General features: G+C 44.6%; 1 protein-coding gene across 4 annotated transcripts in view; it reads right to left on the bottom strand.

Annotated features, from left to right (window-relative positions):
- Positions 1–20,891, bottom strand: part of JARID2 (jumonji and AT-rich interaction domain containing 2) — a 273,915-nt gene that overhangs the window by 109,929 nt on the left and 143,095 nt on the right. Inside the window, exons 1-2 of one of the 4 annotated variants that reach the window (XM_047101537.1) lie at positions 12,921–13,027; positions 3,452–3,593 (exon numbers count right to left, since the gene is read on the bottom strand). The exons of 1 other annotated variant lie outside the window; for it this stretch is intronic. In XM_047101537.1, the coding sequence (XP_046957493.1) occupies positions 3,452–3,593; positions 12,921–12,987 (209 nt within the window). In that variant the 5' untranslated portion in view covers positions 12,988–13,027. Of the gene's footprint in view, positions 1–3,451; positions 3,594–12,920; positions 13,028–20,891 lie in introns of those variants that run through there. 2 more of the 4 variants (XM_047101539.1, XM_047101536.1) reach the window with 2 other exon arrangements.

Raw genomic sequence — 20,891 nt, 5'->3', positions numbered from 1 at the left:
CTGACTGACAGAATCTGTCCATTCTGGCTTCTAAAAATACTCAGATACACTTGACTCTCGTAAAACTTGTGTGCCCTGCAAAAAGTAACAGGACAGGCACTGTCCATGCAACAGGATGGGGAGGGAAAGGAACCAGGTAGGCATGGCCACCATCGGGATCAGAAGGTGCTGATTAAAAGCTCAAAGTTTCTATAATGTTTCCGTTCTGAACATTAACACTATATTAATGCGTATCTTTTAATGGCATCCACCCCAATGATCAAAAGACAAGGAAAATCAACAGGTAGGGACTCCCACCAGCTCAGAGTCCTCCAGAGATCATCAGTGGCTGGGATGTCTTGTCCATCAAAGAGGCAAAGGGCTTCTAGAGAGGGTGGCTTTTGTTTTACAAAGAGTGGACAAAGATTTCAGAGGACTACCTTCCGATGGCTGGATACCTTTCATGTTTGCCTCAATAAAGAAAAAATAAGTCCTTTAGAACTCTGGATTCTTTTGCTTTCTGTATGCCAAAAAGATCCCCAATGTCCAGTAAAACCAATGGCACCAAGTACACAGGGCCAAATGTAGCTCAGGGAGGGGGGAGGGGGAGATGTTCCTGTACCAAAATAACACTTTGTAAACACATGACATGTTTGCACTGAACACTTGAAAATCACATGACAGGCATCATCAGAAAATGGAATTGCTCTCATTTCCAGGTTGGAAACTCAAGGCAAGGTCTAACTGAGGCTGGCCTAGTCTACACTTCGTATCTTAATTTTTCTTACAAAACTCAAACACAAATTCCCTCTTCCCTCCACTCCCAAGACAAAAGGCATATTAAGTGGTGATCCTAAAAACCATGTATTTAGGAAGAGCAATTAACTGTACAAGAATGGCTAGCAATGCTCAAAGAGAAGGCTGTGTTCAGAGCAAAGACATAAATCATGGCCCTCCAAGTTTTAGGATTCCGTGTGTTGTCCCACACAGTCTAAATGCCTACAGAGAACCCAAGTGGTCCATCACAAGATTTGCTCCTCTCGACCATACACACACACACTATATATACACAAGGCTCAGGGAACGTTAGACACACGGTAAAAAGTAGCGTCTAATCAACAATCCACCAAATGCTCCAAGTGACATTTGGAAACAACGACCTTAGGCAGGTACTCTGAGCTTGACCAGTCATCAGCAGAGACAGCACACTACACGACACCCTATTCGATTATTTAAAAAGGTCTAATAGGTGAAAGATAAAGGAAGGCTGAGCACTGAAGTCTGGCAGAGCACTGACAAAGCCCCAGGAATTCGGATTCCAGTTCTAACGATGTGCCTCGGAAGGCACGGTTCATGCCAAATACCAATGAAGTGGAGATCAAAACAAACGAGCTCTTTGAAAGCCAGAAAGCATTATTATTTTGTATTTGCGACGTACCCTAGAACCCTGCAAGAAATTTTAGCCCTAACTACCCCACCTATTTATTGGTAAACTACAAAGCCCCCCCCCACCTCCTGTCAAAATCCAGACCACCCCAGACCAGCCCGAAATCTAACCTAACCTGTCAAACCATAACCTACATTATGTCCCTGATGGATTTCACTAAGTAGAGTGTGATTATAACCAAATGAAATGCAGCTATGAATCCTTAATCCCGTAAAACAAGTTACTTGGCACACTAATTAAAGCAGATTAGCGATGGTCACGTTTTCCTGAGATTCACCCTGAACAAAATTTCTCTTTTCCACTGTCCTGGAGAACAAAAGTTAAAAGGACTGATTTGCATACAGCTGCTGCACAGCTACTACACAGCACCGTGCAAAGAGGAGGCCAGCAGCACCGGAGAAAGGCGCTGGGGTCAAGGACAAAGGGCCAGCGACCCCCTTCGACCAAGAGAATGAAACCGACGAAGAGAATGAAACCGACCAAGAGAATGAAACCGACTGATCTCGGGCACCACCCCCCCATGCTGGCAGGATCTTTCTGGAGGTGAGAGTGATTGACAGCCATGCGGCTAAAGGAGCGGGGACTGACATTTCCAACCCCACTCATAGAATTCTGCTCCCCAAACAGTGATGAAAGATGCCAGATGCATGACCACCCACCCATGTTTGCAAGCACGGATAATATCATTACACGTTCCAATATATTTACTGAGGGGATTTATAACACACATTCTCGAATTCCCTCTCTTGTGAGGATGCATTTCTCAAACTGGGGCAGAGCGAGAGTGTTTGTGGCCCAGTATCTGAAACGTAATAGGCTTGTCGCTGAGACACTCACCCAAGGGTCTGTAAAGAGAGTAAGTAACTTGCAAGGCCCAATACACTGGCAGAGAAACTTCTTACATATGCTTGCTGAGTGTACTAATAACAAATCTGGGACCTCTTCTCAGACGCAGTGCCAAGAATTAAGAGAAAACGCAACACGGGTTTTCCAAACGAAGACACTGCATGATGGTGGCAAATACAAGAAGACTGAGCGATCACGTCAACGTTCAGACCAAAGTCCAGTTCTGTTAAGGATTTGGAATACCTAACCCATGGCCAATCCATTCCTTTCCTCTTAATTTCCACTCTGTTCAGTTCTTTGTTAGATACACGCATCTAGATCGTTTCCGAAAGGTAATTTAGAAAAAATGAAAGAAAGAAAGAAAAAATAGAAAGAAAGAAAAAATAGAAAGAAAGAAAGAAAGAAAGAAAGAAAGAAAGAAAGAAAGAAAGAAAGAAAGAAAAATGAAATATAAATTCTAAAGGGAGGGGAGGGACACAACACAACACATGAGGAATGAAATAAGGCAGGTGATCAGCAAGGGGATTTTGAAACACCGGACTAAAAGCATTATATAATGTCGCTGCTGCTGTTTGACCAGGAAACCACAAGCTTATCAAGCTCTCATAGCCAACTTCCCTATCAAACTCTCACAAGCTTATTATTCAGGAAAGTCCTTAAATTAAAAAAAAATAAAAAATAAAAACCTGGTAAATTAAAAGTTTCATGAATGATTCCGCCACTGCTGACAGAGTTGAACACCAAGCCGTTCTGCTTTCCTGAGGAGGGAGAAAATTTTCAGGAACACCACATTTCGTTCTTCACGCGGTTAGGAACGGCTCTCCTCAGACATGGCAAAAAGAAATAGCATTGAATGGACTCCACAAACGGGAGAGTCGATGAAAAGGATCAGTGAAGACAAGAATTACTAGTCGGTAAACCCTCAGGGCCAATTCTCAGGCCAAGAAGAGGTTCTGTGAGGCCCAGATCATTTGCTGAAGTGTGTTCATTTTTCATGACAATTGGTGGACAATACTTAGAAACCAGGACATGGGCTGTGACACATCCAGAACCCTGGCTCCTCTGAGAAAACCAGGAGGCAGGGTGAGGGGGCCCGAGTGTGTTCCCTGTGGGAAAACCTGGCGCCTGGTTTGAGGTCCCTGGTTTAAGGCGTCAGCATTTTCAGCCTTGGGTACTAACCTTTTCCTCGACGGCCCTTCTTCAAAATCTGAAGAACTAACATCGTTGCTAGTTGAGGACACCTGGGATGCATCGTCCTTCTCATTCTCTGACTGTTCTGACGCTGGTCCTAATCCCTTAGACTGGCCATGACCAAGGAGCCCTACAGGTGAGAAAAGGGGACAAACACTTAAAACACATGACATCAGGAAGCAGCGCTTTACCACAGTTACCCCTCACACAACGGCTGATGAGGACAGACCAGAATTTGGGAAGAACAGGATTAAAAGGTACAAGTCCTGGGGCACCGGGGGGGGGGGGGGGGGGGGCCTCAGTCGGTTGAGTGTCCGACTTCAGCTCAGGTCATGAGCTCGTGGTTCCTGGGTTCGAGCCCCAGGTAGGGCTCTGTGCTGACAGGGCAGAGCCTGGAGCCAGCTTCGGATTCTGTGTCTCCCTCTCTCTCTCTCTGCCCCTCCCCCGCTCAAACTCTTATGTCTCAAAAATAAACATGTTTTTAAAATTTTTTTTTTTTTAAAAAGAAAAGGGTACAGGTCCCTTCTGAGTGGGACACTTCATCCTACTTTAGGCCCAGGAAGTAGTTTCAACAGTAAGAAATCCAAGCAGAGTTCTGTAACACAGTATACTGCAGGGTTCTTTTCAAAATACATAAACATCTTTTGAGGCTGGGGTGGGTGGTGGAAAGAAAGGCACCTCGTGTGTTACCGAGTTGAACTAGTTTTCCTTCAAAGGGCTGAAGACATACTGTCAGAAACACTGAAATCCTTTCTGGAATGGCCTTCAGGAACCACACAAGCAAACGCATCAGTATTTTGGAGCCACAGCTTAGGTTATTAACTAGAAATCCTACTACACAACTTCATCTTCCTAGTAGTCCGTTACAGGAGACAGTCACATTTACCTTTGATGGTCTCAAAGGATAAGGATTCTCTAGAACTGCATATAGGACACCATGCAGAAGAGGGAGTATTGTGACCACCCAAAGATGTGATTTCTTTTTTTCAATTTTTTTAGTATTTATTTTTGAGAGAGAGAGAGAGAGAGAGAGAGAGAGAGAGAGAATGGATATAAACGAATGAGGGGCAGAGAGAGGGGGAGGGAGACACAGGATCTGAAGCAGGTTCCAGGCTCTGAGCTGTCAGCACAGAGCCCAACGTGGGACTTGAACTCACGAACTGTGAAATCATGACCTGAGCTGAAGTCGGACACTTAACTGACTGAGACACCCAGGGGCCCCTGTGATGTGCTTTTAATAACTGAACTGGAGAAAGGTCACAGGGAAGGGGCCGTGCCAAGGGATATTGAAGTATTTTAATAAGCACTAAAGCCGCACTAAAGCCACACTAACGGGTGACAGCTGAGTAAAAAAAGCCTGGCCAGTCTTCTAGCATGCAGATGTTCCTGCATCTCGGGTTCTGGACACGACTTAAGTCCTAGCAATGGGAAGCTTGGCCCAACACAAATGTCCATAGTGACTGGCCCCCAATTTCACGATCTAGGCACCAGCCTCATGGGCATCAGCAGCTGGGAATCAGCGTTTGGCTTTTAAGCAAGGCCAAAAAAGTACAGTGTGGCCTCTTGATTTTTGATCTTCCAACCCTTCCACCAATTTTTTGTAAGTACTTAGTTCTCTGTATTAAATCCCTTTTCGGGTCAAACACATACGAGTGGTTCCCATTCGTGGCACTCAACACTATACAGAATACAGGATTCTACAGATTTGGGAACGTCGTCGGAAAGGACGTAGTACGTTGCAACAAAACCCTGTGTGTGCATACACTTCCCTTGTTATCTATTTTCACATCATTTCGGAGAATGAGTAATATTCTACGGTTGGCAATCTAATACGATGCAATAAATATAAATCCCATGGCAGCTGTGGGAGGCTGGGCTGCAACATGGAAATGAAAACATACACAACTTCCCCCCAAGACGAAGAAATTTGGGAAGTTTGCGCTGGGAGGCAAAGAGGAGACGTTAATTATATGGATGTCTAGGAGTCGAAGGGCAGAAGTATGGTCTGTGCTATCCACTCCTGTGGCCACTGGTCACATATAGGTATTGAGCATCTGAAATATAGCTAGTGTGGAGATAGAAACCATTTGTTTTTTTAAGTTTATTTATTTATTTTGAAAGAGTGTACAAGTGCAAGCAAGGGAGGGGAAGAGGGAGAAGGAGAGAGAGAATCCCAAGCATGCAGAGATCATGACCAAAGCTGGAATCAAGAGTCAGATGCCTTATTTTTTTTTTTTGTAGTATTTATTTATTTATTTATTTATTTATTTATTTATTTTTAGTATTTATTTTTGAGAGAGACAGAGACACAGAGAGACAGAGAGAACGTGCATGGGGGGAGGGGCAGAGAGACGTAGGGACAAAGGATCTGAAGCGGGCTCTGCGCTGAGAGCCCGATGTGGGACTTGAACTCACGAACCAGGAGATAGTGACCTGAGCTGAAGACGGACGTTTAACCAACTGAGCCACCCAAGCGCCCCAGAGAAGGAAATCATTTTTAATTTTAAGTCAACTGAAAGCTGAACATTCAACAATTTTATATAAATTTTTGAAATATTTGGGGATATATTCTCGGGGCGGGAGGGGGGGGGCGGTCAAATGTATGAAAATTAATCTTCCCTGCCTTTAGATTACTTAATGAAGCTCTAAAACACTAAATCTACACACAAAACATAGGTATTAACTACATAAAACTACATTACATAAAGAGCACTTTAGTAAGGTCCCAGAGTGGGGAGCAAGACTACTGAAAACAGTAGTATGAATACAAGACAATACTCAGAAATTAAGAAACTGATCCAGGGATACCCGTCCTATTTGTAAAGTGGAGGTGGGTGAATGACCACACTTGAAAAGGACGGGAAATTCAAAACAAAAACTCTCAATTACAGAACCACATGTAAAATTAATAGAAGAGAGGCCTCTTAAATATAAGCTTACTCTTGGCGGAGCTCATATTTTTCAATGGCCCTAAGTCCACGAAGGAAAATAAAGAGAGGGAGGGACAGAATGGAAATTCACCCATTCATTTTCTTTTTTCTGTAATTTTTCTTCAAGTTTTTCTCACCTGTTCATTTTCTTAACACCTACCATGTGCCGGGGCCCTGGGGATACAGGCATCATCACACAAAATCTAAATTCAGGTGAGGGGGTCGACCGACAAACACACACGGATCAGTCAGGATGCACAAAGAAGACACCTCGCACTTGTCGGGCAAGGAGAAAAGTGACGGGGAGGACAGTGGAGATGAATCAATGGGGACAGAAAGCAAGCTTCCAACCACTACACCAAGGAACACCAGCCTGGAATGTGCAATAGACCTAAAAACCAAAGCCAAAAACAGGTGGTGGTGGTGGTGGTGGTGCTGGTCAAGGAGGAGGAAGAAGAAGGGTTGTTTTGAAGCTGTATTTGGATCAAGGGGGAAACAAGTGAGGGCTACATGCAGTCAGGTGAGGCAGGGGCAGACCGTGCAGTTCAGTACAGAACAAGATCTTCCGTATTTGCTGCACGAGTAAGCAGCTAGTGAGGGAGTGAATGACTTAGCAGAGAAAAGTTCAATGACAGCTATATTCCCGCCCCTCTGCCAATAATCACCTCGGCAGATTATACACCTGATTCTCAAACTCGACCATGAATCAGAATCCCGTTTCCAAACAGAGTCCCCGGGGCCTCGCCCCCAGCCTGTCCCTATTCTCACAAGCCCCCACAGGATGCTGATGCTTGCTGCCTTGAGAACCACTATTGTAGGGGAAAGCAAGGTTCACACCAGAAGACCGAGGGGCCTGAGCCACTGTGAGGCTCTGTGCAAGTGTGAACCAGAGGGGAGGAAACCCAAGAGGACTGCACAACCTATCACGACACAAGTCACAGTGAGGCGTCCAACCCCACAGTTCTGTTGGGCCATTCTTCCACCTTTCATCGGGGATTTTTGCGAAGGGAAAGAAGGTTCTTTACACAACTTCGCACAAAGCTCAAAGAGCGGGCCAATGGCAAATAATACTGAGGGAAAAAAAGTAGCACTCTGGTGGGGGAGGAAGAGCACTCAGGGGCGCCCGGGTGGCTCAGTCGGTTAAGCGTCCGACTCTTGGCTTCAGCTCAGGTCATGATCTCGTGGTTCGTGAGATCTGTCTGGCTCCACTCTGGCACTGCGGGGGCCGCTTAGGAGTCTTTCTATCCCTTTCTCCCTCTCTCTCAACGGAAAAAAAGCTTACAAAGAAGTAAATGTAAAAAGGCACAGGATGTTTTTCTCCCCTCCAAAAGTCGGACAAGTGCAAAGTCAGAGGAACCGGATTATGAAATTTCACACCCATTTCAGAGACAGAAGTCTGACTCGCTTTCCTGATCAGGGAAACTGGGGCCCGTACAGCGGGAACTGATTGCCTGTCAATGCAAATGGAAGCAGCTCGGCTTTTCACGGCCTTTTGAAGGGCCAAGACCAATTTGTGCTGCACACAACCGACTTTCAATTTCAGTCTTCCCGTCCTGTACAGCGAAGATTTATTTTTAGTTAAGCAGTCTACATGGCTGGACAGACCTGGGTTTCTTTTGTGTTCCCCAACCCCCACCTACTGTCACACCTCTGGTGTAGTGGCCACCCCATTTCATTTTGAGTGTTTTAACCCAAATCATACTGCCTGCCCAATCCACAAGAGCTAGGTCAGCAAGATGCAATACAATTTCACAGGGCAGAAGAGCCATTATCAGAACATTAGGCAAGCTAACGCGCACTGCCTTTTCTTCTCCCTAACAAAGCCCTGCCGTCAATTTTTTGAATTATTATTTTTAGCTGATGAGAAACAACAAAAACAGCATCCCCTCCTTCAAAGACACCAAATGATTTTATTTTCCCCAACCCCTCCCCTCCGACAAACCCATACCTTCACTGGGAGAGGAGGTTAAACAGAGGAAATTGAATGGCCCAAAGATTCCCTTCTCCCCATATTAGCACGTGTTCTCCTCGATTAATATTCAGTAGGTTGAACTTAAATTAAACCACATCTATTGTCTTTCACAAAAGCAATAAATATGAGCTGAAAATTCCAAACCACCGCGAGGGAAGGCCGCTTGGGGACCGCCTGCAACCCTGGCTAGCCACCAGCAGCTGACAGGAGGGGCAGGTCACAGGCCTGAAACCGCTCGGCCACCATGACCGCAGTGTCCGTTCTCACACGCTGAGAACCCCAAAGAATCGAGTGTGACAGAATGGAGCCATCAAATTCCGGAGCTTTTCAGCCTATCTCACAAATTAGCAAGAAATGAAAAGGCTTTCAAGGCAAGACACCAAAACTGGCTTCTTTTCTATGCCTGGGACAGCATCAGCAGAGGGTTAAGAAGAAATCCTGTCCTTTGGACGGCTGGAGATGTACAAGTAGGAGCTCCCTCTTGCCTGAACACAGGGGGGTGGGAAAATCCAAACACAAGGCCAAAGCCCATTAGCTCAAGAACTCCAGCTTAAACAACTGAGGAGAGCTATAGATTTTAGAACACCAGCGCAGGAAGAGATGGGAACCCTTTGCTAACATGGGGGGAGGGGGGGAGGGAGCCTTAAAATGCGCAGCCCTTATAATTTTACGTCTTAGACACAAAGAAGTTTCACCAGCCATCCCGTTAGCTGCACGTACATAACAAAATACAAAACCAAAGGAAAATCGAATGCCTCTGTTTCACAAAAAGCAGTGCCTAAAGATGGGTTAAAGTGAGGGGGGAGAAAATAAGGAGACCTTTGAAGCTGTTCCCTAGCTTCCAAAACATCTGGAGCACACCAAACGTATTAGCATATTAGGGAGAGGCCATGTATTGGGCTTTGTTGTAGAAGAGATGCACAAAAGGTAATTCTGTATTATACAGCCCAATGCCCGTCTGTCACCCTGTCACTGCGAGACAAGGTATCACATTACATATTAAACAGTCAAGCATCCAAAGAGAGCTTTCATTTTCAGCTGCAGCGCGCGCGCGCGTGTGTGTGTGTGTGTGTGTGTGTGTGTGTGTGTGTGTGTGTTGGGGGATGGGGATGGCTGGCACACTTTGAGATGAGAGAAAAATTAGAAAAAGAATCCCCTTGTCAAAGTAGGACCCTCCCTGAGATATTCAGAGTGCACAATCTAGTGTCATTACTAGTGAAAACTAAAGTCTGTTTTTCACCCAAATTGTCAAAGAAAAAAAATAAAACTGGTTTGCTTTTTGCTTTGGGGTGCCAGGGAAAATCTGGCTTGGGCCAGCTTTGCAGATTCGACAGGAATTCGGACTTTAAACCCAACCCTATACACTTGGGTCAGCAGCTAAGCGTTTGGATGGATGTTAGGGTTCCATGGAACGGGGCGGGCAGCGCAGAGGTGTGCCAAGCCAAGCCCAGGCTGGTCCACGGACATCTTCACCACATCAAAACGCTGAGGTGGGTGAGAGCAAATGACAGTCGGGAGGCATGGTGTCACTGCCACACTCACGGTCAACGAAGCACAAATGAAAGTGGTTTAACACCTCGGCTTGTGGAAAATAATCATCCCTTCCCTCAGGGGACTGGCCCCTGGGCAGATAGGGCTCCCCTTTGTCAGCTATGGAGATTTCCCATTCCAACCAAGAAAATGCAATCCAAAAATAACCCCAATGACCCCTCACGAGAGCCCCAAGATAAAGAGACAACACAGGTTTTTGTTAGTTTAACACCCAACAAGTAAATAGACAGATAAATCCCACAGGAGCCCTTTACCACCACTACTCTTGCCCTACAAAACCTTCCTGGACGATCTGAACCTCCTTTGCAGGCTCAAGATTTTGAAAAAGAGGTTAGCAAAAAAAAAAAAAAAAAAAAAACAAAACAAAAAACAAAAAAAAAACAGAAACAAAAAAAACAAAAAAACAAAACAAAAAACAGAAAACGGATACAGTAACAATTAACATGGAGAAGGTGGGCCACCGGATAGGCAAAGAAGATGTCTGCTTCTATCCTTTCTTCCTATTTCAGATTTCAGCAGATGCCTAAACTGCAGACAGACGAGCGGAGAAGAGAGACAGAACCCTTGAGCCCAGAGGGCAACCCCTCACCTTGAGGCACAAAGGAGCAGGCCAGCAGACAGGGCACCTGCACACCCAGGAAGGGTGAGCGCATGGCTGCTTGGCACAAAAACAGGCCCTATTCTGGCGGTCTAGACCCCAAACGAGTGAGCACCACCAGAGCTCATCAGGAGACAAAAGACTTCTCCTTCCCACGTCCTGACCCAGCAGTCACCAGAAGAAAGAAAACAACCCTCGTGGAGAGGCTCCAACAACCACCACCAGAGAGCCACGGTCGGACTTGGATACAAAAATCACTCGGTGGGAAGGATCTGTGGTCTCTAGGAGAGATTTCTGGACCAGCCTGGGCAGCTATTGGAACTCCGAGGATGACAATGGCGAGCAAGGTGTACTGTGCGTTTTGGAACAACCCCCTTGCTTGTTTAGGCCACGGTTTTTAGAACGTCACAACAGGTACAGGATCTTCAATAATAGTAACAATTGCCGAAATAGAAACATCCATGTTTCTCCACAATGAGAAAGAAGCACTCCCCACTTGCGCATGCAGTTATCAATTACTCCTCCATCCCGGGCCTTAACTCCTCTGGGTCCAAGCCCCAGCCCGATACCTTATTGATTTTACGCGGGCAAACCAGGCAAAACATGCCCACCAGGCGACCTAGTGTAACTGTCCATCCAGAGCGTGAATCCTTGGAATCCCCGAGGACACGCAACTCCAGCTTCTATCGGCTGAGTAAAAGGGTTCTGCTGTACAAACGACCCAGGACCGAACACCCTGGAGGTGGAAAACCGCCTTCCACATGTGGAGGAAAAGTGATTAGAGAGGATGTTGGATTTAGGCCGGCGTGGAGACAGCGCTATAGAACAATGGCATCACTGCAGAGCATGGAACTTAAGAGTCAATACACAGGAGAGGTAAACACAGGGCATTTTTAGAGATACTCTTTTCGATCGGTTAATGAGACCAACACGTTCAAAGTTTTACATTCAGATAACCGGACATGCCAAAAAAATCAGATTTTTCCTGAATCCTGTAACTTGCACTTCTCAAAACGGAGATATCCATATCCATATACAGTATGTTCCTGGATAGCCAGGGATACTCTACCTTTAAGTAATTACCATACCCGTGTGTATTTATCTTTCAAGCTGAAGATCACCAACTGCATTTACCCCACAGGTGGGTTACCAAACAAAACGGGCTCTCAAATATTAACAAGTCTCTACAAAGTTATACAAAGCTGGCTTCAATGCAAATCAACAAATCCCATAAAGTTACTAGTTTGTGCCGATAACCAGGCACAACTCCCAAATACTTTGTCTTGACATCACAATCTGTAGATAAGAGCCACACCCTTAACCCTAAGACCTCTCCGGCTGCTTTTTCTCCCTAACACAACAAAAATGAACCCCACAGAAGTTCTCCAGCAAGACTGGGAGGGGCAGGAGTTTCCCCGTGACCTCATTACCTCACTCACAAATCAAACTGCACACCTACTTTTCAGATGAACATAATAAAAAAAGGATTAAGTGGGCTACTCGAAATTAAAAAAAAAAAATAGAAATTTTAAAACTGCTGACAGCAAGCAAGTTCAGAGAGGCCTACTCCCTCCCAGACCAACATTCTTTCTCCTACTGAAACCTAATGGAAGCAACACAGAAAGCAGAACTCTAGGAACACGGCCACAGAATCTGCAAAGATCTGAGGCACCTAAAATTGATGGTTCCTAAAATTCATCTGTGTTTATGTCTAGTAATGCAGACACAGACTAATGCACGAAATATGGGAGAAACACCGACAGCACTCGGGGTTCAAAGCTTTAAGGGCTGACCTAGAATCACTCAGCATCTATTTACATGCCTCAGTTTCCTCCATCTTTCAAGGAAGGAAGACGAGAGACAGAGAAACAAAGTATTAAGGGAAACAACACCATGCATGCTGTTGATGAAGGAAACCAAAGCCATGGTGAGGAAAAACTAATTAACTTTAATCAAACATCTATTTTTAAATGCTGGGAAATGATCACATAAACTGGCAATAAAATAAAGGGACCAGCCATAGCTGGATGGCGTTCAGTCCCCAGAGAAACGTCTAAATTCATACAAGCCTGGCTAAAACTGCAGATTTGTCCAAAATGGTCAACAGAGCTGAATGCTTTAAGAACGACATTAATTCTCTCTTGTAAATTTCCACAGTGCCTTTGCAGGAGCCACCATTGCCCCCAGGGAGGAGATCACAGCTAAAAGAATATTAATATTAAGCAATTGCAACACTTTTTACATACTCCTATACATATACATCTAGCACCTTGCCATCCATAATGGATTTAATCAGGACCCCAGCAGGGAAAAAAACCACAAAAGGCCTATTTCTCCAACAAAAGCCATAGCAGCCTGAAACAAACCTAGAGCTATTTGGTTTTTATTTTATTTATAGGAACAGACCTTCTATCCCAGGTTCCTCAAGATAAGCCACCAAAAACTGCACCTGACAGACCCGTGGAGCAGCCATCCTCCTCAGAGCCGGATCATTGCAGAGAGACAGAGAGGAAGAAGGACAGAGGGAGGGAGGGAGGGAGGGAGGAGGGGGGGGAGGGAGGGCGAGCGCGGCGAGCGCGGCTCCAGAGCACTTGTCAACAATCCACCCCTGTACGTAATAAGCAGGCGGCAGTGCAGATTCCGGCAGTGCAGATTCCGCGCGGCAATAGGACGGCCGCACAGCCCTGGGCCGGGGGGGAGGGGAGGTGCCGGGGAGGGAAGGTTATTTATGTGCGGGGGAGGGAACCCAACGCGGAAGAGGAGGGGTCTGGGGCGCTTTCTCCCCCTCCTGATAAATTGAGGGGGGAAAAAAAAAGGAAAAGAGCGACTAGCTTTTCTCCATCCGGCAATTCCCCCAATCTGCAATGCAGACAATTCCTTATTTGAGAATTTCTGACATTGGGGGGTGGGGGGGGGGGGGAGACGGGACACATTTGATGGGGCGGTCAGTGTAATTGTCCACACTTCTGTGCCCAGTCTGTCAGACCGCCCCCGCCATGCACACACTGCACCCCCGTGGACAGCAGGGGGTCCGTGGCACATTTTCAATGGCATCCCTTTTTAATATCCTAATCTGTGTCATTCAGCACTTGCCTTTTATTTATTTTTATTTGTTTTTTTGGCTGGGAAACCTGGGCAGCGATCCAGACAGACTGCAGAAATCTCCCTCCACATGCTCCTCCTCCAGCCTGCCCTCCCCTCCTCCCTCCAATTCCGGCTACCAGGGTGCTTTATTACTTCTGTGATGACCACCGCTGCCCTCCCCACCCCCAGCCCGCGGAGGGCCCTCCTCCACGCACGTAAATTCATCTAATCTAATAACACAGAAGCTGTTTCTCCTCATTGTTTCTTGAGGATCTGTCACAAAACAGGCTCTGTGGCCTGGCAGCTGGGGGGGGGGGGGGTGGGGGGGGAGGCAAGAATCCAACAAGGCTGGCCAGCTCCCCTGGCCCCGATAACTGGAGCATGCATCTTCCTTCATTTGTCATAAAGCTATTTGATTTTAAAAGTCCCTTCTGTTGAAGCTTTTGAACTTCATCTGGCGATTATAATGTCCGAAACACGTGCTCTGAACACCATCCCACACTAGTCTTTATGCCTTTCCAACGGAGGGGGCAAAAAAAAAAAAGACGGTGGCATGCCATCAAAGAACCCACATGCCGTTTAGTTTTACCCCTGATTCACCCAAGGGAGCCAGGAAGAGAATGCCCCTTCCTATTACTTTCAGTTAGTTGTTGTTTAACCACTGAAAGAGCCCCTTCTGGGCTTTACACACGTTAGCTTATTACTTAGACCTCACAAAAACCCTGAAAGCAGACGCTAGCTTTGCTCACGGACAATTGCCCAGATCTGGTGATTATTCTTTCCACGATGGCAATCTCCTGTTTCCTAAATCACCAAGGCTTACCTACCTCCCTCGCTTTTAAACAAACCAACAAAAATTATCAGGAGGTAGATGATGGTCTTTCCTAATTTCTACTTGCTATCCATGACTTTAAAATCAGTATTCCAAGTTGGGCCTTAGAGACAATCTAGCATAATCCCCCACAGGTATGGTTCTTAACCAAGATCAGAACTAGTTCCTCATAAGGTCTCAACAGAAGGTCATCCGGGGATCCTAGGGTATCTGGGGATGGGGCATGCTAGCCCACTGGAAAAACCTCAGGATACAATTCCCTGTAGAAGTCACAGGGATGGAAAATCCCTCTCCAATCCTATCCTGCTCGGTAAGAGCCCACAGAGCAGACCCTCATTTGGTTCTCTCTGGTGCAGTATATCCCCAGAATGGTCAACAACTGTTTGTCATGTATCCCACTGCCGCATAAGTCATATAGTCAATTAAAGGATATTTAAGGGATGACTATTTGGCTTTTTTCCTCTTCTTTCTACTGAGACTTGGCTTTTAGAGCCCTCAGTAATCAAAAGCACCCAATACAGAACTGAAGTACGGTCCGGTACTTCTGAGAAAAGGTAAGAAAGAAAGCAGGAACCACAAGACCCAAAATAACTGGCCAGAGACACAGCTTTGGGGGGTCATGTATGCATACTGGTCATCCTTAACATCCCCAGCTCTGACGCCTCCCACATGGGAGTGTACATAGCTATCTGTGTCTTTTTTTTTTTTTTTTTTTTTTTTTTTTTAAATCTCTACTCTCCCTGACTTCATTGCTTCTTCCTCTTCCCATTGTCTGGAAAGTAACTAGTACCTAAAATTTAAGAAGGTAAGACCTAATAGCAGTGTTGGCCCAGACTACTTTTACTTCCAAGACCATCATCAGGATTGGATCGTGCACGCCATATTCCCTGAAACGCATGCTTAGTTAGCCCTAAGTGTCCACTTTTCTGACCTGTGCTCTGCTGCTGGGTCAGGAAAAGAGCTGAAAAACTCTTGCCTATGCACTCCAGTAGCTTCTGGACAGTTTCGATAAAACGCTGGTTAACCAAAGAGGAAATGCATCAACAGTACCAGATACATGGACTTACAGCAGCCTCTGGGGGACACGTAATAAAACAGAACAGGATTCTGCTTCTGAACAAAAATACCACGTTCAATACTGAAATTCCCAGCAACAGTGGGTAGAAAAGCAGATGAGACGGGCAAGGATTGCAAGGGCGGTTTCTTTCTTCGTATGACTGACGGCACCAGCAGCAAAGTTTTAACATTCAAAGATCTGAGCAAGTCCAAAGTTTTAAATGAAGACTCCCAAAATATCAACGTCAGCCTCCCTGCTTTAGTTTAGTATCCAAAATACCTGTAAATCCACAGCCAAACCCAATTATTAAAACATTACCTATATGCTTCCGCCTACCCCATGCTTCAGTATTTTTGTTAAGTTCTACTTCTTAGGTATGTGTATTTGTGCTATATTATTTCACTGTGCTTGATTACGAACTTCACGAAAACGGGATCGTTCTGGGTTAAGTCTTATGGGATTTGTTTTTCACCACCACCCACCCCCCCAACTCAACACGAGGTTACTAAGATCACCTATCCATGATTTTGCTTATTCTTTGCCTATTTTCACTGTTGTTCATCACACTCCCCCGTAGGAATATTCCACACTTTCTTTTGATAATCTCCTCCAAGGACATCTAAGTATTGCCAGTTGGTTGCTATTATGATCCGCGCTGCAAACATCCCTCTGCCTGTCCCCTGGAAAGCACACACTGGACTTGCTCTGGGATACTTACCGAGAAGTAACAACCATCGGATATCCTTGCATATGCAAGTCAAATTTACAAGTTCATGGAAACTGGTTTCCAAAGCAGGGGTCGATTTCTGCTTGCATATCATTGTAATCTCTAAATGCTTAAGTATAAAGACCTATTACTTAGGGTTGGGGACAACAAAGTACTCCAACTGCTACTTCCCAAGAGATCAGAATTTCAAGAAGGGGCCCCATCCTAAGAACTGCTATGCGGCCAGCCAGCTACATGGCCACCATCCACCTAATTATCACCTAAACGCCAGGACATCCAAGGACATACTGTGCTCCTGGTAGCTTCAGAACAGAGGACCTACCTGCATGTGCAACCATTTCATTACCTCCCACTTGGGTCAACTCCAGCAGCCCCACCGACTACCTTAGCATTTTGAAAATAAGTGACTGGAGCAAACCCCAATCTAGGATTTGGATAAAACGTGAGAGTGCAATTCACTTGCACATCTTCATCAAATGTGGATATCTAATACTGCTGTGTTGAGTAATTAAAGAAGCTGCTTCGTACGCATGAAGACTTGTTTTATTCATGTATCCAATCAAGGAAGTCAGCTCACGTTGAGAGCTGGGACCTAACTCATGAAGGAAAGACAGGCCTTACAGACTCAGGGCACGTCAACAAGTACTTATCATCCATGATCCACTTCCAAAAGCTCTCCCATTTCCTGCCACCTACAGAAGTTACTGCATACAAAAGGCGACACCTTAACAATCCAATATCCAAAAACACGCTCATCACAGAGAAAGGATAGGGTGAAGTGGGTTGCCCTGCACGAGGGAAGGATGTACAAGGGTGTCGAGTCTGAGAATTTTACATAGGAAATAGAGGGTTTTTTAATGATCACACTGCATTAGCCATGTATTGATAAAGACACATCTGTAATTTGGGCTGAACTACTTAATACTGATCATATCACCTATGCTGTGATAAAAAGCCAAAGCAGAAAAGTGATCCGCAGGGCTAATATTTGACTTTCAAAAGTATTATTTAAGTGTGGGCCCTTTACAGCAGCCAACATGATAATAATAAACATTACTTGTTAGAATTCTATTTAAGTAAAAGTTAATACACTGGCACTATACCAAAAGGAATTAGGTACATACAGAGTCTGGCTTGGACTCTTTCCAAGAGGGCTTGGTAATTCCCGAAGAACCAACAGCGTTCAACTATATAATTCATGTGGCTGGCCCTATAGCCAACGTGACTTCAAGGCCACACTGTACAATTATAAAATAATACCAATAATTATAAGACACAGTAGGGAGATCGAGGCTGGGTGACTGCATGTATATTAACTAGCGAATGGTTGCTATGGATTTAGTCACAAATACCAATGAAATGGCACCACAATTAAAACAGGAAGTTCAAATTAAGAAGCTCCTAGAAAAGGCAATGTTCCATCAGGTTTTTCTTATTTAACAACAACAGCAGCAAAATGGGCAACTGGGTGGCTCAGTGGGTTAAGTGTCCCTTTGGCTCATATCATGATCTCACAGTTCGTGGATGTGAGCCCGACGTCGGGGTCTCTGCTGTCAGCTCAGACTGATCCTCTGCTCTCTTCTCTATCTGCCCCTCCCCCTGCTCACTCTTTTTTCTCTCTCAAAATAAGCATTAAAAAAATTTAATAAATAAAGAAAACTGATTTGGTAAACATCTAGTACTAAAGAACCTTCTTGGTTCACAGCACACACAGCACAATTTGGACAAGGCTGCCTGGTTCCAATCCTACTCTTCATCAAGTGTGTGAACCTAAGGGGAGGATCAGAGAATGCCCTCAGATTCCTCTGTTAAATGGACAGAAGGACAACTGTGACTGGTTAAGTTAAGGCATTCATTATTTACGTAAAAGGGTTAGCGGTACATAGTAAGCACTGGATAAGAGCTACCTATATGACTCAATAAATGTTGGTGCTAATGGGGGCGCCTGGGTGGCTCAGTCGGTTAAGCAGCCGACTTCGGCTAAGGTCACGATTTCATGGTCTGTGAGTTTGAGCCCCGCGTCAGGCTCTGTGCTGACAGCTCAGAGCCTGGAGCCTGTTTCAGATTCTGTGTCTTCCTCTCTCTGACCCTCCCCCGTTCATGCTTTGTCTCTCTCTGTCTCAAAAATAAATAAACGTTAAAAAAAAATTTTTTTTTTAAATGTTGGTGCTAATGAATTATATTTTTAATTATTTGGTTGTAAAAAGACAAGACAAAATATGCTTTGGCTCTCAATATATTTTTTAAAAGACTCCGGTAACGGATTTGTAAAAAGGTAAACACAGAAATGATAACAAATTAGAAAAGATTAGAATGTTGAGATTTTGAGAACATGACCTGCAGAAGTATCAAGTAGAATTCAACCACAATTACAATATGGTCATTTGACCTACTTAGAAAGAAATGAATAATGGAAAACCAGGTTTGAGAAGGACTGACGGGTCCTTCTCAGCTAACTCAGGTCACAATTAAAGAGTTCATCTCCTTCCCAAATCTGATTCTGACAAAACCCCTATTCCCATGTGCTGCTAGGGTGGGAACAAATTGATAAAATATTTCTGGAGAGCAACGTGATCACAGATGCCAATTTGTTTTAAAGTCTGTAATTCAGCAAGCTCACTTCTAAAAAGTAATACTGTGATATTAATGAGAGAAGCAAAAATTTACGTTGCAAGGATTTCAACATAGTTTAACAATTCTGTTGCCCCTTTTCACTGGTTCAAACTCTATCTGCATCCAGTTAAAAAAAATTAAAGGCACCCAGCTGGATCAGTCGGTGAAGTGCACGCCTCTTGATCTTGGGGTTGAGTTTGAGCCCCACACTGAGTGTAGAGACTACTTAAAAATAAAATTTTAGGGGAGCCTGGGTGGCTCAGCTGGTTAAGCGTCAGACTTCGGCTCGGGTCACGATCTCGCGGCTGGTGGATTCGAGCCCCGCGTCGGGCTCTGTGCTACCAGCTCAGGGCCTGGAGCCTGCTTCCGATTCTGTGTCTCCCACCCTCTCTGCCCCTCCCCTGTTCATGCTCGGTCTCTCTCTGTCTCAAAAATAAGTAAAAACATTAAAAATTTAAAAATAAATAAATAAATAAATCAGTCTTTAAAAAACAAAACGCAAAAAAAGAGAAAATTCTTTTATATCAGCTTCCTAAGCCATGCAATACACTAACAATGCGTTGGTTTTGCAACCTGATGGCACCCCACGGTGCGGCACGAAGGGGTGGAGGCAGCTGGAACCTGCGTGTATCTCTCAAGCCTCTGACTCCATACATGCAGCTCCCTCTTTTGGAATATTCCCTCCTCTGTCTTCCTAGAAAGCTCCTCACCGCTCCCCCCGCACACACTCACCTCCAACCCCCAGTCAGCCTTCAGGGCTACTTCAAATACCCACAGTGACAAGCAAACATCGACTGTCCTGTTCTCCGAACAAGAGGATTTATTCTTGCTCATCTTAAGAGTCCTCCAAACTAGCATGTGCCTAGAGAAAACTGCTGAGACCCAATAAATACTGCTCAAAGAACAGGCTGCTCCTGCAGACCATTTCAGAGCCTTCAGAGCCTGATGATGCACTCTTAACCTTAGAGGCTCCCTTTTACAACTTCCAGAAGAAAAGGTCTCAAAGAATTGTCTTTCTATTTAGAAATATTTGGCTGGGAACACATCTTGTAATTTAGAATACTTGATTTTTCAGCAGTCACTAATCAAAATTAGGAACTCTTGGGAGAAAAGATCTAATTTTCAAATTTTCAAGTGAAAACATCTTATGAACACTATGTAACTCTCACTAACCTTCCCAATATGTTTTCTACACATTTAATCCCTTATTAGTTTCAATGTGAAAGTTCTTCGTTTTAGAGCCAATGATTTCTTCCCGTCTGCAAAACTGTTCAGGTCTTCCTCAAAGAATGACCTTTTATACCCTGCTAACTTACACGAACTCATTTTGTTACTACTGTGTTCAAATAAAAGCCACAGTTAACTATAATCCTCCCACCTTTTCCACAAAGTGAAACTACATCAATCACTTAAAAAAATTCTGTGTGTATTCTTTGTGGTATTTTCCTTAAAGGTTTCATGTGCCATCCAGGCAACTAATACTGAATAAAGAACATAATTTTTTCAAGATATTACATGTTTAAAAAAAACAACAAACCCACATTTTCCAAAACTTAGTAACATAAGGAAAGACTCCTAAGGTTTTAAGTTGCAGCGATTCCACTGCATGAAATATTAAATGGGGTTCAAAAGAAATACAAGTATAGAGAAAGTAGATTAGAGGAAAATAAACTAGTTATAAGAAGTAGTATCCTCTCCAGTGGCAATCTTTATAGTTTTCTGAAATTTCTACGTTTTCTACAATAAATTACTTCAAGGGGCATCTTGGAGGCTCAGTCGGTTAAGCGTCTGACTTCAGCCCAGGCCATGAACTCACAGTTCAGGAGTTGAAGCTCCACATCGGGCTCTGTGCTGACAGCTCAGAGCCCAGAGCCTGCTTGGGATTCCCTCTCTCCCTCTCTCCCTGCCCGGCCCTGGTTCACGTATGCTCTCAAACTAAATAAAAAATAAAAATGACTTACTTTAACAACACGTTGGCGGAAAAAAGACATCAATGATTATTTAAATGATATCACAAGGAAAATGGTGTGTTGCCGGATGGAAGTAGTACCAGCCACAAAAGAA

Source organism: Lynx rufus, unplaced genomic scaffold, assembly GCF_022079265.1.
Source record: "Lynx rufus isolate CCGP_SWC_20201006 ecotype Redwood Valley unplaced genomic scaffold, mLynRuf1.p SCAF_6, whole genome shotgun sequence".
Taxonomy (NCBI): Eukaryota; Metazoa; Chordata; class Mammalia; order Carnivora; family Felidae; genus Lynx; species Lynx rufus.
The sequence above is the reverse complement of the archived record's forward strand: the minus strand, read 5'-3'. Positions and strand labels throughout refer to the sequence as shown.